The sequence below is a fragment of the Schistocerca nitens genome, chromosome 2 (genome assembly GCF_023898315.1).
Source record: "Schistocerca nitens isolate TAMUIC-IGC-003100 chromosome 2, iqSchNite1.1, whole genome shotgun sequence".
Lineage (NCBI taxonomy): Eukaryota > Metazoa > Arthropoda > Insecta > Orthoptera > Acrididae > Schistocerca > Schistocerca nitens.
In genome coordinates this window covers 433,753,085-433,768,915 of record NC_064615.1, presented here as the reverse complement: position 1 = coordinate 433,768,915, position 15,831 = coordinate 433,753,085, and the positions used below count along the sequence as shown (strand labels likewise).

The 15,831-nt window shown below is 36.1% G+C and overlaps 1 protein-coding gene across 3 annotated transcripts in view; it reads left to right on the top strand.

Moving 5' to 3' along the window:
- Window positions 1–10,371, top strand: part of LOC126236301 (zinc finger protein ubi-d4) — a 223,512-nt gene extending 213,141 nt beyond the window's left edge. For all 3 annotated transcript variants that reach the window (XM_049945499.1, XM_049945498.1, XM_049945497.1), the window contains one exon: window positions 8,498–10,371. In XM_049945499.1, the coding sequence (XP_049801456.1) occupies window positions 8,498–8,626 (129 nt within the window). In that variant the 3' untranslated portion in view covers window positions 8,627–10,371. The remainder of the gene's footprint in view (window positions 1–8,497) is intronic.
- Window positions 10,372–15,831: the final 5,460 nt, after the last annotated feature.

Genomic DNA, 15,831 nt, shown 5'->3' with positions numbered 1-15,831 from the left:
CCCCCCTTTCTCTGTCTCCTACCGCCCCCTGTCTCTGACCATATCTGCCTGCCCCCTCTTCATCTCCCCCTGCCACCTCTCTGTGGGTGTCTCTTCTCTCTGACCTTGAACCTTGTTGGTTATTATTGTAAATACAGATTCCGTACTAGTATTCTAATAATAAGCCATTAATACAACTCTCTGTTCTCCGTGAAAACCAGTTGTGAAGAAGAAAACAAAATAGCACATTATACTGTACACAAACTTTGCTTAAAAATGTAGATGTTGAGTAAGAATATATATGGGAGAAATAATTTGTCTAACAATTTAAATGCCTACTATCATAATTAAAACTGGCTGTGAGAAAATGAGTACATTGATGTTTTAAAACATATGCAGCCTATATAAATATTCATTAGAGTATAATGTAGAAATGTGAAGTAAATCAGTCAAGAACTATTTGAGATTTTTGCTAACATTGTTTCCCTACTACATTTTATGTATATATTGGGGTGATGCATAAGTAAGCATTTTTCCATAAGTTTAATAAACACAACAGATGCACAGAACAGAGACTTCAGTCGTCAATAATATATTCTCCTTCACTATTTACAACACTCTGCCCAAGCTGGGATAACTTTTCGATTCTGCAGCTGTAGAAATCACTTGGTTTTGAGACGATGAATTTGTCGAGTGCATTTTCATCCAGAAAGGAAGTTCCTTGAAGGCTGTTCGATAGAGAACAGAAAAGGTGAAAATCTGAGGGTGCAAGATCAAGGGAATAAGGTGTGTACAGAATAACTTCCCAACCCAACTCCTGTATAGTGTTTATTCTCACTGGCAGAATGCAGGCAGGCACTATCATGGAGTAGTGTCACTTCACACAGTACTCCTGGTCATTGTACATGAATTCTGTCTGCAAGGTATCTCAGTTGTTGACAGTAAATGTCAGTGGTGATGATTAAACCTTGGGTAAGCAATTTGTAGCACGCCACACCATTGCTGTTCCGCCAGGTGCATAACATTACCTTTTGTGGATGCACACAGGTCTTTGTACTAGGAGTTGCTGCTTTGTTTGGGCTCAGCCATTCCTATCTTTTCCTTATGTTAGTATAAAGGTGTCATTTCTCATCACTAGTAATGATCGGTGCTGTTCACAAGCTAGTTGATGACAAGCAAGCAGAGAGGTATATAATGCTGCCTGTTGGTTTTTGTGATTTTGACTTGGAGCATGCTGTACCCATACACGAAATTTTTGAACTTTTCCCATTGTATGCAAATGTCACATGATGATGGAATGACCACAGTTCATCACATTTTCCAGTTCTGACATGGATCATTGAGGATTAATGAATTTAAACAGTCTTCATCAAACTCCAAAGGTCTTCCTGAATGTGAATAGTCACTAATGTCAAAACAATCCTCCTTGAAACAAGAAAACCATTTTCTTGCCGTACTCTGTCCAATGGCACTATTCCCATACACAGTGCAAATATCTCTGGCTGCTTCTGCTGCTGTTACACCGCTCTTGACTTCAACAGTAGAACAAACCAGAAATGTTCCGATTTCTTAACTTGGCATTCCATTTTCTAGCGTCCACAGCTCCACTCACTATCTCCAACTTACAAAATGACAATATGTAAACTCAAATAACAACAGTGAACTACAAATAAGAAATAATCAATAAATAGACCCGTAGCAAGTAGACCCGTAGCAACTGGAATACCTACATGCAAAACAAAAACACTACAGATGTATGCACCATCCTAATATCTATATATTATATATATATTTAAAAACAATGTAGCCTATGTCCATGCAAATGTTTATTAGAGTAACATGTAAAAATTTTTGATAGCAATTTTTCCTTTTTATATATTATGTGTGTTAAAAATATATAGGCTGTGTTCATCCAGTTGTTCATTAAAGTATCATGTAACAATTAGAAGTAAGTTGGTTAAGCACTTCCCAAAATATTTTGGTAACAACACTTCCCCTTTCTACACTAAATATATATTTAAATGTCTCTAAGTAAAGGTTAATTCCAGGAACTATAAGAATTTTGGCACCTTTGTTACTAATAGATAGACTGATTCATGGAGAAGGTTTGCTTGCAATAAGGGGCAGCCAAAAAGTTTCCATTCAAAGGCTTTACAGTCCAGAATTGGTATGGCAGTCAGGCAAAATGCTGTGAGCATTGAGGCTATCATCCAACTTACACACCAGGTTGAGGATGTCCATTTGGAAAAACACATTTGGGAAAACAGTGTGTGCTGCTGTGTTAAGAAGCCCATAACTGCCTGGTGCACATTCTCGGTGAACAGTAATTGTTGATCCTTCAAGGCCTTTGTTAAGGGACTGAAGGCATGTAATTACTCAGGGAGAGATCAGGACTATAAGGTGGTTGCCCAACTGTCTCCCACTTGTGTTGGTGTAAACTTTGCATTATGACATTTGTGATGTGGGAACATGCGTTATTATGAAGCAGCAGCACCTCTTTTCACAATATTCACAGACAACAGTGGTTTTCAACAGATATCCTGCCTCATACACATTCTTAGTTCCCCAATGGATGTCTACCATTGTTTGGCCTTTGGCAGCCAACAAAAGAATAACAGCATGTTGGTACTGTTTGGATGCTTTTGGTAATAATGTCACCATAGTTCATTTTTCTGTATTTACTGCATGCATGTGGTAAAGTCATGAATGCCACACTGATCCGTCACCCAAATGACAGTGCTTATACAACCACATCGGAGTCACGCTACAGTGCATATGTGCTGCAGCAGCTCCCTCAAAGGAGAAGTCTCCAACACTGAGGCAGTGTGGGATTAAGGTAATCACAACTGTACAGTTACATAAAAACAGTCAGAGTTTTCTCTGCAAAGAAAAATGGCCCATAAAGTTCTGAAGAGGACATAGCACAAAAGATATTAGCTTTATGTGGATAACAAATGTGTGCCACAATCTTTTGTTTGTGTTCTGCACACACACACACACACACACACACACACACACTCACACTCACACTCACTCACTCACTCACTCACTATGACTCTTTGTCTTTCCCAACACACTGAAAACTAACTTCTGTGAAAAACAGTCATCCTTCAGTAGTTGCTGAACGTCATTGCAAAAGTCAGAACAACATTCATTGTCCCGACTAGTCAATGCATGTAGGAGCTGCAGCTGTTATGGTTTGACATGCAGACATTTACATAGAATGCATCTACAGTTCACTGTGGTATTTGCAGTTCATTAATCACATGTTGATTAATATCTTGGGCCTCCTGGCGATTGATTCCCCCATGTGCTCCACTTTCTCTGCTGATGGTTCTGGCCAACCTGTTTTCTTCGCACCACTTATGCAGCTGATGTCACACAGTGTGCTATACCACCCATCGATTGTTTTGTGTGTTGGAGCTTTTACCAGGTTTCTGATAAAAAAATCATCACTGAACTGTCATAACTGACTCACATGTAGTGAATTAAAGGGTACAAAATGCACATATTTCTCCATTGTATGCCATAATCTGACATGCCTGCCCCTTAGTGGTGAACTGTGCAACTACACCAAGGCAAATATTATGAATTGGAACTTGGGAATGTGCTCTATTCACTGATATGTGCATTTTCTGTGTGTCTTGTAGTTTTTGTGCATTTGTCTTCTGCAATCCCAGATGTACATATTAATAATGCCGCACATGTTGTGTAATTATTGTATCACAGTGGAATTTATAAATTCTTTGGAACATCAGGCTTGTCTGTTACACTACCGAAAAACTGAGAAATTTTGTAATAGTTGGAACCCATATCAATAGTGGCTTTGTGAATGAGTTTACCAATCAGAGGAGGACAAAGGAATGCTAGATGTAAGAGGAATCCACTTAGTTAAACACTCTTGTATTGAAAGTTAAAATTTATGCCTGTTTTACACTTAAGTTTGTCTTTACTATTGACAAAGCTTGATTTACTGAAATACAGTATGGCAGGCACTCAATGTAGAACATATTTAATTCAAGTTGTAGGTCTCCAGTACTGAGTTAGATAGCCTTGTCATACTGTGTATAATGGGCGTCCTGTAGCTCAACAAGCGAGAAATAAAAGGCAACTGAGCACACTTTTTGACTGTTGTACATTTTCTTGCAACTATGAATATTCCTTTTTATGAATGGATTCTTGTGTCTGTCAGATACAGTTAGAAGTACAGTTTTGTTAAAGAAGAAAGTAGATGTCATAAAACAAGTAGTTTTCAGCCATGAATGGTATCTACAGTAAAACGGTAATAGAAAACAACAAGCATCCTCAGTTTTTTGTCATGTTATTTTTGTATTGTTTATCATTTAAAATGAAGTTCTGTTTGTATTCATGATGCTCATGTTCTGTCTTATACATATGGCACTAGTGTTACATCTAAAGTTCTCACAACCATTTGTGTGAAAGGTCATGTACACAAGTTTTACGTACTGCAGCAACTGAGAATGTAAAGCCAAAACTTCTTATTTCACTGCACTTGACTTTATAAAATACACTTGTGGGTAAAAGTGGCAGGTATTTTAAATTCATAAAGAATTCAGGTGTTAAAGGGGACAACTTTTTTTGTGCCTTTACTCTTAAACTGTTTGCATCTGCCAGAAATTTCCTTTACTCTTTAGATTTACTGCTGTCTTATTTATTTAAGATGTATTGGATGATATTAACACTTAGGAGTCCGAGGCGGAGTGTAACTTGAGGCGTCATTATGCTCAAAAGACCATGCCCAAGTACAGCTCACGCTGCAATTTTCTCAATGCACAAGCCACCTATCACTCAAAAATTGAACTCATTTCATATGAGAACAACATATGAACATATCACTACCTGTCACACGTGCCGCCTTTTGTTTGTCAATTTCTAGAATGATTTCAAAAGAAGCATTATCAAACATTACAGCGTGATGGCTGAGCTAGTGTGTGATCGCATTGACGTAATTTGCATGTTCTCATTAGGATTCACACAGTTTGCTGCAATTCTGCTACAGATTTATGTATTGAGTAAGCAAGAAATTTTGGAAGATAAAGAGGAAGAAATTGCTGTGTAACTCACTTCACACCCTTTTTGGAAGGATAATTATACTTTCTCTCTTCACTTTTTAAAAATTTGTAATCTATCAAACAATTAAAGTAAGTATGAAAAATAAATCTTGAAGCTTGGTCCTTTTTAGTGTGTAGTAATCTTGAAGATACGTCAGTTACTCACGTGCCAGTATTGCTTTAAATAATGGCCAGTCTTCTCAACCTAACATTCCTCTAACTGGCTGTTCTTCAAAGTGTTAAGTAACATAAATGTGTTACCTAGGCCATTTCAAGAGAAACATCTTAAACATGAAATGAAGTACTAAGTTTCAGAAGTGCCATTAAAGAGCTATTCTAATAACAAACAGATAATGCACTGTATGGAATGGTGAGAGAAAGCATTTGTCTGGTGAACTGTTCTCCACTTACATTTAATGAAATTTGAAAAAGCTTCAGTGGAAACATCCGAATTGTTTTAACTTTGTGTTATCCCTACTGGAGCGTGTTGAGCTCCATGGTTGTTATTCAGTTAAGAATTGTTGACGGAGAATGCAGCTATCCACAAATACTTTTAAATAAGCTTTATTTCATTGCCATTACCAGAATTGCAGGCCTTCAAAAAACTACCCACACTTCGACTCAATGTTGCAATATTAAAAGTTTTGGCTTGGTTCGTTGTCCAGGGGCCGGGATATGTAGTTGCCATTACAGGCCAAATACTGCTGAGTCTACAGCATATGGTAAGAATACACACATGAATTGAATGGTCGAAGGTTTATATCACAAGGCAATTGCGAATTATGAAAGTAACATATAAATTTATGGATGAAAGATTTGAAATTAAATAAAATGTGCAGGTACTACCTTAACGACTTTAAATGATGAGTACGATAGTAGAAGTACTTTTGAGAATGCGGTATATTTCTGAAAAACACTTATTGGTGTCGATGGTCCAGCAATTAAATAAAATATAAGTTGAATAACAGGGAAACAATAGATTCCTACAGCACATAATTAGTTATGAACAACAACACAGCTCGCGAGATATTCACTTCTAAACACGCACTATGTCTTCACTGTAGAAGCCACAGAAATCTCACAAGTCGGCATTCCAAAATATTTCTATCTCTTGCGACCACGCGCAAACCGCTCCACTCTCCAAGTCTTTCCGTGTGTCTGACGCTCCATCGCATCCAGCACCTCCTGTGTCATGTGCCGTCCTCTCCAGCACTCCCCGCACAATTCACTTGCAAAAAATTCATCTCCTCTTTAACTTCTTTTTGAACCACTGAATCTTTTCATTTATCACCATTCACACACTCATTCATTACACATTCATAACTTACATCAATTGCTTTTTCAAAGTTATCCATATAGTTTTTTCAACTTCCTCTTTCACAGCAGAACCTATTTCAGTTCGCTTTGTACCCTTACCAGTCTGAATTGTCTCCATAACTGTTTGAATTGTACTGATATTATTTGCCATTATATTCATATTATTTCCCAATTCCTGGATCATTTACATTAGCTGAGACATCATGTCTCCCCCACATTCATTCCCCTTGCCTGAATTCCTAATAGTTACACTTTCGCACTCTGATTTCGGACTAACCGGCTCACTTCCATTTTCAGAATTACACATACTAGGTGACTGTTTTATATCCACGAGATCTATAAGTGGAGATGGAACTTCAGAGTCAAACACTATTTGAATCTTTGTGCAGGCACTTATCTGATTTGAGATGGTTCCCTCTACCATGGTGATGCCGTCGGTTGTAGTGGAAGAAAACATTGAAGACTGCCCTGTAGTACTTGAAGTGGATCTGCGTCCGCCAATGGAGAACGTGTTCCAACCGTCTCCGATACTGCTGTCCCTTAAACGCGCTAACCGCTACTGTTCCCTGCACTCAACTTATTTTGACTCTAGTGAGCCCCCACGCAAATTGCCTTTAACATGATAGATTAGGACCTCTATCAATAGCATGTGTTAGTTGTGAAAATTACTGTGTAATTTCACAATTTCCAGAAACCTACTTGCGGAAAAAACCGATCTCACAGTGTTTTGTGAGAGGTTTACTCTCTAGAAATCTCTAGTGGTTTTGCAAAGGTTTTTACACTTCCCATAGTATGCTGAATAACAGAGAGCAAAGGAATTACCGTTTTGCTGGACACAAATCCAGGACGAGCTCCCAATTGTGACCTTTCCAAAGACATGGCGATCGACAAAATCGGATGAAGTGTTAAGATTTTGTAAATTTGTTGTTGTGTGTTACTTGTATAATTTAGTCACATACTAAACTTAAAACTAATAAAGCTATTGAAAATCGGATTACACCATCAGAATCGTCATGCAAATAATAGTAATGTACATGTTTCTTTTTGAGGTATCATGATTCATGTGGCTACTATTAATCTCGAAACGATTTATGAAATGTCTGCCATTAAGGTTTTACAAAGTCCGCCATCTTTGGCACTCCCGGCATAGACATCTCCTTCATCGATACAAAGCACTGACCTCGTCACAGCGGAATTCCCAGGCACGCGGCTGGACCATGCGCTGGTGCTACCCCTCTCATCCGGCTAATGTCTGGCACCACGTGGTTGGCCTGCCGAGCAGCCCGCGCCCGCCAAGCGGCCCGTTCAGCCACTGCTTCCTCCGAATATTTTCAGGGCTTGGTGACTCACCCGTTACCTCACAGAATTGAGCTATCATGCCCACCTTCAGATGGCTACATTTATTTTATCATCATATTAAATTTGCCAGCACCATGTTTTCTGCTCCTGCATTGCATAAGAATAATTGCATAGTTAGTGCTACACAGCTAAATTGGCCCTAACCATGCAAATATTCTTATGTAGTGCAGGAGCGAATGGCATGCTGCTGATGAATATAATGTTGTTGTTGTTGTTGTGCTCTTCAATCTAGAGACTGGTTTGATGCTCCTCTCCATGCTACTATATCCTATGCAAGCCTCTTCATCTCTGAATAACTACTGCAACCTACATCCTTCTGAATGTGTTTAGTGTATTCATCTTGTGGTATGAGTATAATACTGTAGTAAAATAAGTGTAACCAATGTGAAGAATGGTATGATAGCCCGAAGCTGGTGCTGGCAATGAAATAAAATGTTTAAAAAAGTATTTGCACCTGGTTGCATTCTCCAGTCCACATGTTTCTTTCCTTGAAGTGGCTCCCTGGTTGAATGTTTCCTGTTGACCTTTCGGCCACCAAGTTAGCCCTTCCCTCTACTTATTTCTTGATATACATTTAATGAGTTGCCAAAATACTTTGATTTCTAAAGCTTCATACTATCTTATTCTATATTACAGCTCTTCTAACACATTTACTGTAAACTGACATTTACATTTGACCTTTGCTTAATTTGAGTGATCTAGGCCTGACTAAGCAATTTTTTGAAAGAATTATTGAAGTATAGTGATTACTTGTGTTCTCTGTCTTTCAGGACCAGTTACTTTTCTGTGATGATTGTGACCGAGGGTACCACATGTACTGCCTAGCGCCACCACTTGCCACACCTCCAGAGGGGTCTTGGAGTTGCCGTCTGTGTCTTGTGGAGTTTCATAAAAAATAATTTCTATCAGATTTATTATCACACACACTCAGGAAATATTTCATTGCATGTAATTCTTTTCTGGTACTTAAGTGAATGAGGTTTTAGTGTAAACTTTCAGCTTGTATTGTGTATTAATACATCAACAAGTCACACCAGCATCACGTGTTTGGTAGCTGATTGGAAGTATTTCTATTATAAATGTTTGATGTTCTACTACTACTTTCGCAATAGTAGTTCATAGTACTGAATATGTCTTTCATAGCTCTTTAAAAAAAGTTGATATTGTATTTTGGCATTATGAAGGGACAGGTTATAACTGTTAATGTGTTCCCATGACATATTATTCAGCATGACAATTTGTGACTTTGACTTAGACAATAGGCATAGAGCTGTAACTTTTATGCTCACTATGATTTTCTTTTTCTATCATTGAATCTTATAAAGATAAATGTTTCTAGGTATTACTTATTAATAAAACTTCTGTAATTACCCGAGTTATGAGAATAATTTTTCTATTAGAGGAATGACTTATCAAACAAAAAGATAAAGGAAAACATTTCAAACTTATGGCTGAAGTGAGCTTTAAAAGACTGTATGCTGGGCTCTGAAAGCCTGAGGATTGGTTTTATCTGTTTATTGCTCCTGCCTCTGGATTGTATTTTCTATCCTTAATAATTATCGCCTTCACAATGAGGTTCAGTCAAGCGTATAATTCAAAAACATCACTCATAATGTAAAACTTAGTTATTTCCACTTCTTATTATTCATTTTGTACATTTTCATTATGGGTTTATTCTCAGTGTCACTCTTGCTCATTTTCCTTAATTTCTACTTCTTTGCTTCATTATTATGTTATATAGTTACCCTGTATTACTCTGTAAATTCCCATATGCTGAAACATGTAACATTTAGTGAGTATACTTTAGTTTTTGATGTCAGATTTACTGTGAATGCTAAGATGTGAAACTTTGGAACTACCATATGAATTACATGAAAATAACGGTTCACGTTAGTCCACATTCTGTTTTTGTACTTTCACCTCCACACAAATAGAATTTGGTTCTGAAGAAAGAAGACAAGGTTTTGTAAACTCTTCTTCATTTTCTTTGGGTAATGTTTTTTGTGTTTATTGGAGTTTGTGCTTCCTATTTAAATCATTTTCTCTCCATTCTAATTTGATATTTAGTAGCTGCTTGGAGACCATTTAATTTCAAGTGGCACTCTATCCAAGCTAATGTTGGTAAAACCAATAAAGTTCACCAGGTTGCAAAAGAAGTGTCTATTGTTTGTACAACATTGAATTTGGAGAACATATAGTCACATGCTATACAGGAAATGGAAAACTACTTAAAACCTAGTCCCATCTCATGATTATGCCAGGTGTTTTGCCAGTTCCAAGTCGTCATTTTTGTACTGCGTGTGATGAGTGTTTTCAATGAAGCTATCAGGTACTTAATGCACTCAGTGATTCTAGTTTTTGTTTATGTCATTAGTCATTTGTGTAAATATTTTGAAAATGTATAGCATTTGAAAAAAAAATTGCATTATTTACGAACAGTAGGCAAATATTGTCTTTTGAAACCAGATATTTTTATAAGTGCATGCTTTAATTTAATGTAAAAATTTATTACACAATATATAATATGGTGTGGCAGCTATTGTAAGTTGAATGTACTTAAAACTTAATTCTTATACAATATTGTCTGACTAGTATAGGAAAATTAAATTCTGTGTATGGTGTTTCAGTATTTTCAGTGCCTAATGATAGAGCTATTTTGAAAAAATAAATGCTTATTGTGAATCTATTAGTTAAGTTAGTTGATTATATTGTATTCACCAACTATCTGTGAGAACAACTGAAGCTTGCTACCACAAAATAAAATGTAAATTAAAGAAGCAGATTCTTTTTCAAGTGTGAATTGATGCTGTGATTGAAGAGTCACACATAGATTTTTTTTAAAACAAAATGCTGCTCAGATTGTAACAGAAATGATGATCAAATTCAAACATGGTGATTTTGCCATACCTACAGTGTCAAAACATCTTGCCTGAATATAATTTTTCAGCTGTGTCCACCAGAGTGGAAATGTGGCACACAGATACAAGATGAAAGTAATGGGGAGTGTGTGTAAATGGAAAGTAGCAATAGGCTACTGAAAGAAAATATGAAAATAATGGGCAGTGTGTATAAATGGAAAGTAGTGATAAGCTCATGAAAGAAAATAATTATGAAAGGACTTGGAAAGGATATGCCCACACACACACACACACACACACACACACACACAAACTAAAAGGATGATGACTGGAGAGGACAGGAGGATGGAAGGAAAGAAGATTGGCTGAGGGAACATAAACTCCACACATAAAGGACGCTAGCATAATCAAAAAAATTTAAATTACTATACGGCATGTCTGCAATTGAAAGAAACTAGTGAATAATCAAAGGACATGCACTGATGTTACAGAAGTGAATGTCATAAAACTTAATCATGTAATAAACAACTTATGATATTTGTTACATTTCTTAGATATGGTCTTATTTTTGGAAAGATTACAATGAGAGTTACCTGTAACAGAAGCAAGTTTCTGTATTAGAGCTTCAGTGCTGTGAAAGACTACTGCAGCTGCTTGAGAAAGAATAAAATATTTTGATGATAACTGTTCTGTTCCAAAACCATTAAACTCTCAAAACTCTCATTTTCTGATTTTTTGGCCTTAATTGTAGTCAAATACTGGAATTCATAACTTTATTCTTTACAAAACTGGATCATATTTTTTATAGTAGTCTTTATGCATGGTTTTTATATAGTGTCTGTGTGGATTAGAAAGGTCAAATGATTCTTCTCAGAGATAATATACTATTAAAGATGTAGTATCATTGAACTGAACTAACTTGAAGACTTTTTTGTTAGAGTGCAGGCTGTGTTTGTAATGTTACAAGTAAGAATTAGCTTTAGCATCTGGTACACCTTTGTATCCTGTCACTAATAATATGCATTGCTGTACATAATCATAGAAAAATGAAATGTGGTGCAGAGAATCTTTGTGAACTACAGGTTTCTCATTGTCATTAAATTTTTACTAAATCATTTTTAATATACACATGAGGAAGCTTTCAGTTTTTGCTGAATATTCACTTCTTTAGAAGAACATTATAAAAAAGAATTTATTCGTTAGTGTATTAACCCTGTGAGTCACAGAAATACTTTCGAATATGATATTTATTGAAGTTTTGTCTTTTCCTTCTTTATTGTTACTGGAGCACACTATATTTTTTCAATTTTTTACAAAATATATAAGTGGTTTCCCAGTGAAAACACTGTGACACAAGGTATTTTCCAACTTCTTTCAAAGAGTAAGTAAAGTCCTCTGATTTTGAATTTTTAATATTACAGTTTTGTTACATTTTCTTTCATATTTATTGTTTCTTTCTAATGCCCAGACCTTCAGTCACAAATAGCTTAACTCTTTTAGTGTCAGCGGTGCTCCTTCAGTTTTTATTTTATATATATGATATGGACATGTGCCTCCACTTCCATTGTTTTCCGTCTAATTCATGTGGTGATTTGATCATTCTGCTTTTGCGGAAGTATTGCAGTCACATATGACAAGTTATTGCTTACATAATGTGGTCATTTTTTCCATGGTGGTTTCTTCACTTGGGCTATGGCAGTTTGAAACAAAATGAACAGTTTTTTGTCCATCCATTTAGTGCAAGTTACTCCTTCCCAGTTCCTCCTCACTAATTCCCTGCAAGTGTAACATTTATTAGATATAAAATTTGTGGCAAGTATTTCCGTACACTTTTAATAGTGCCACAAGCAAAGATTTTATTTTTGAACAGCACAATGGATGTAAAATAGTTTTCTTGGTAGATTTCATAACCTTGACCTTTCACAGACTTTGTCAAGTGGGGAAAAATTCTCCCGCCGAGATCCTTTTCTACCTAAGTTCTTTTTTTGCAGTGTATACTTGAAATTCACAAATACACCCTGTTTTGTCTGCCCTCACCCATCCTTCATATGAATTTCTGGGGCATATACATTTTCATAAAAAGATCGTCCTTTAAACTTAATCATTGATTCATCAAAGGCCTGTTTTTTAGATGGCCTGTAACACTTTTTGTATGTTGTGGAGAGAGAATTTAGCAATGGTCATATTTTACATAGTTTGTCATGACTGCAGACCCCCACCCTCTCTTTTTGTACTGCATTATCATGTGTGTGTAAATTTGAAAGGAGCCGTATGAATCTGTTCAGTAGCATTCTTTGGAAATATATTCATTTTTGTAGGGCAGGCAAAGAATATAAGTAATCCTTATCATTAGGTTGCAATTTCACATGCATAATTAAATTATTATTGATAAACACTTTCATTTCATTTAAATTTTTATGGTGGGAGCTGATGCTATCACAGCATAACATATAAATTTGTTTGACACACTATATCCTCAGTTGTGTGGCTTATAAAAATTGCAAAGATAAAGTCAACAGGGAAAGAAAGATTATCGAAATTAGAGGAGAGTTCAGATTCCTCCACAAAATTTACAAGAAGATTTTCACTGAACTAACGTCCCCCACTTCTGAAATGGCTTGAGTGGAAGGAAGAAGTTCACTGATATCAACTAGAGCTTCAAAAACTACTTCCTCGGCTCATAAAGATGATCACAACATGGAGGCTTCCTCTCTAAGGGCCTGAAAAATATGCTCCAGATTATCATCTCAAGATTCTGACAAATCACTTGGGATATCTTGAAAAAGAAGTTTTTGGGCAGTAACCTCATCTAATTAGGTGAAGGTGTCTCTTCTGTCCATCTAAACAGGCATAAAAGAATAACTTACGGTGTACGAGATAGGTGTCACAGTAGCTCAATGCTTTCACAGCAACAACACTAACACTTGTGGTTATAACTATTTCAAATAATGTGCTTTATTTAAAATTAAATCATATTTATAACATAGAAATATGTCCTACCATGTATAAAAATTTTACTTACGTTGAGTCAAGTATAGAATCTGTATAAACAAAACAACGTCCCTGAAATACAATATGCTGTACCTGCGTGGAAAACACTCGCTGTCTGCTAACTTCCCCTCACAGTGCTGCCCTCATAAGATCAGATAAGTTAACTCCTTGGAAGTCCACTAGAATGCACCACAAACAAGGTTGAGACAGTCATTTCACAGTCAGGCACCTATGCCACAAGGCGGTACAGCACAGCAAATAGATGTTTCGCAGTGAAACCACTCTCAAGTCAAAGGGTTAATGTTTAACAACTTCCTGGAGGCGAATAGAAAAAAAAGCTGTTAATTTAAAATCCAAGTATTCAGTCTGCAGTATTTACTGTTATACACACTGGTGTTTACATGGGTTGATGATAATGTTTGGAATGCTTTATTCATAGAAATGAAAATTATAATCATTGTAGGGGAAATATAGAATGAAGCACTGATGATTGCAGTAGACAGCATGTAGTTCTGGAGATGTTCAAAATAAATTGTACGAGAAAGGTCAGTCGTCATTTTCAGTGCTAACAATACTACCTTCTATACAACAGCTACTTCTTTGCTTTTCAGAATCCTCTATACAACTGGTACTTTTATGCCTCTCAGCATGTAACTACTTTTGTATTAGTTACTCTGGCCCTTCAAGTCTCAAGCTAACATGTTTTCTTTCTTTTCTGAAAGAAACTGTAACAATAGGCTATACGGTTGTCACCTTCTAATAAGATCACTTCCCTAATGTTTCATCAGACTCACAGTCTGCCCCTGGTAGCTGAGTGGTAAGTGCGACGGAATGTCATACCTAAAGGCCCGGGGTCAATTCCAGGCTTGGTCAGAGATTTTCTCCACTCAGGGACTGGGTGTTGTGTTGTCCTTATCATCATCATTTCATCCCCATCGACACGCAAGTTGCCGAAATGGCGTCAACTCAAAAGACTTGCACCTGGCAAACGGTCTACCCAACGGGAGGCCCTGGCCACATGACATTTCCATTTCCATCAGACTCACAAAGCCTAAAACCTACAAATACTGTATTATTATGCTGTTTCTAATTCTTTTTCTCAAATTTTATGGGATCTATTCTTTGCTTAGGTAAGGTAAAGGCAGTATCTATTTGCTTTATTGTGTGTATATTATTACTTGGACAAATATATTATTTTTCTGATATTTACAATTTAATTGAGGAGATGTACGTGCTGGGATATTGCTGCTGTGCTTATTTTTTTCAGAATATTCACAGCAGCAATATGCCAGCAAGTACAGAATAGTGAATGCCACGCAGCTTCTGAACTGTACTGAATCCACCTGATGCAAAGAAAGGTGAAACAAAAATGTATTTTTTTTTAACCATAGATAAACTGCATCTTAAAAAAGTTTTCAGTGTATAGGCTACCAGAATGCTCAAATGAATAGGAGGAGGTTGTGATATTGCTGGTAAAATACCATTAGTCAAATCCACTTTTATATCTTGAAAGTGAAGTGGAATAACCTTAATTATATGATTATTTTTAATTTGTTAGAGTGGAAAAGAACCTATGATGGTAAGACTTTTCAGTCATTAAAAAATACAGTACAATTTATTTAGTTTCTGAAACTGCAATTTGCAAAATAAATATTGTGTATTTTGTGAACATTTGTATTGCAAATATAAAAAGTACATTGTCTAGTGTGATTTATTATTTTGAGGTGGACATTATCATATAGCACTAAAGGGTAAAACATTTGTCAGCCTTAATCATAAGTTAACAATAGTATTGATTTCCTTTGTGTGGTATGTGGGACAATGTGATTAATGTAATGTCTGCACAAAACTAGCTTTCTATTGTAAATTTTGCACAGTTATACAGTTGTATGTATTTTTAAGTAACAACTGTGAAAAGTTAATTTTTATGTTTTAAAACAGGGTTATGAATTTATGTGACAAATTAGTTGGTATGTTATCATGTCAATTTAAGTCCATGTATTAAACATGTATCTCATTACAGTATATTCTTGTTTCTATTGCCGGTGTACAATAAGTAGGCATGTGTGTGCTGTATTTTATAAAATTATTTTTTGTATTAAAAATGTGCAGAATTAAAGCTACTTTTATTTTTTAAATCCATTCTGCTGACAAGAACATCTTGTGTGTTGAACTTGGATCTGAGGGTTTTACTGCCAGTGTTTTAATTACCAGTAGACCTCATGACATTTGTCAAATTTCATTGTTAAACTATA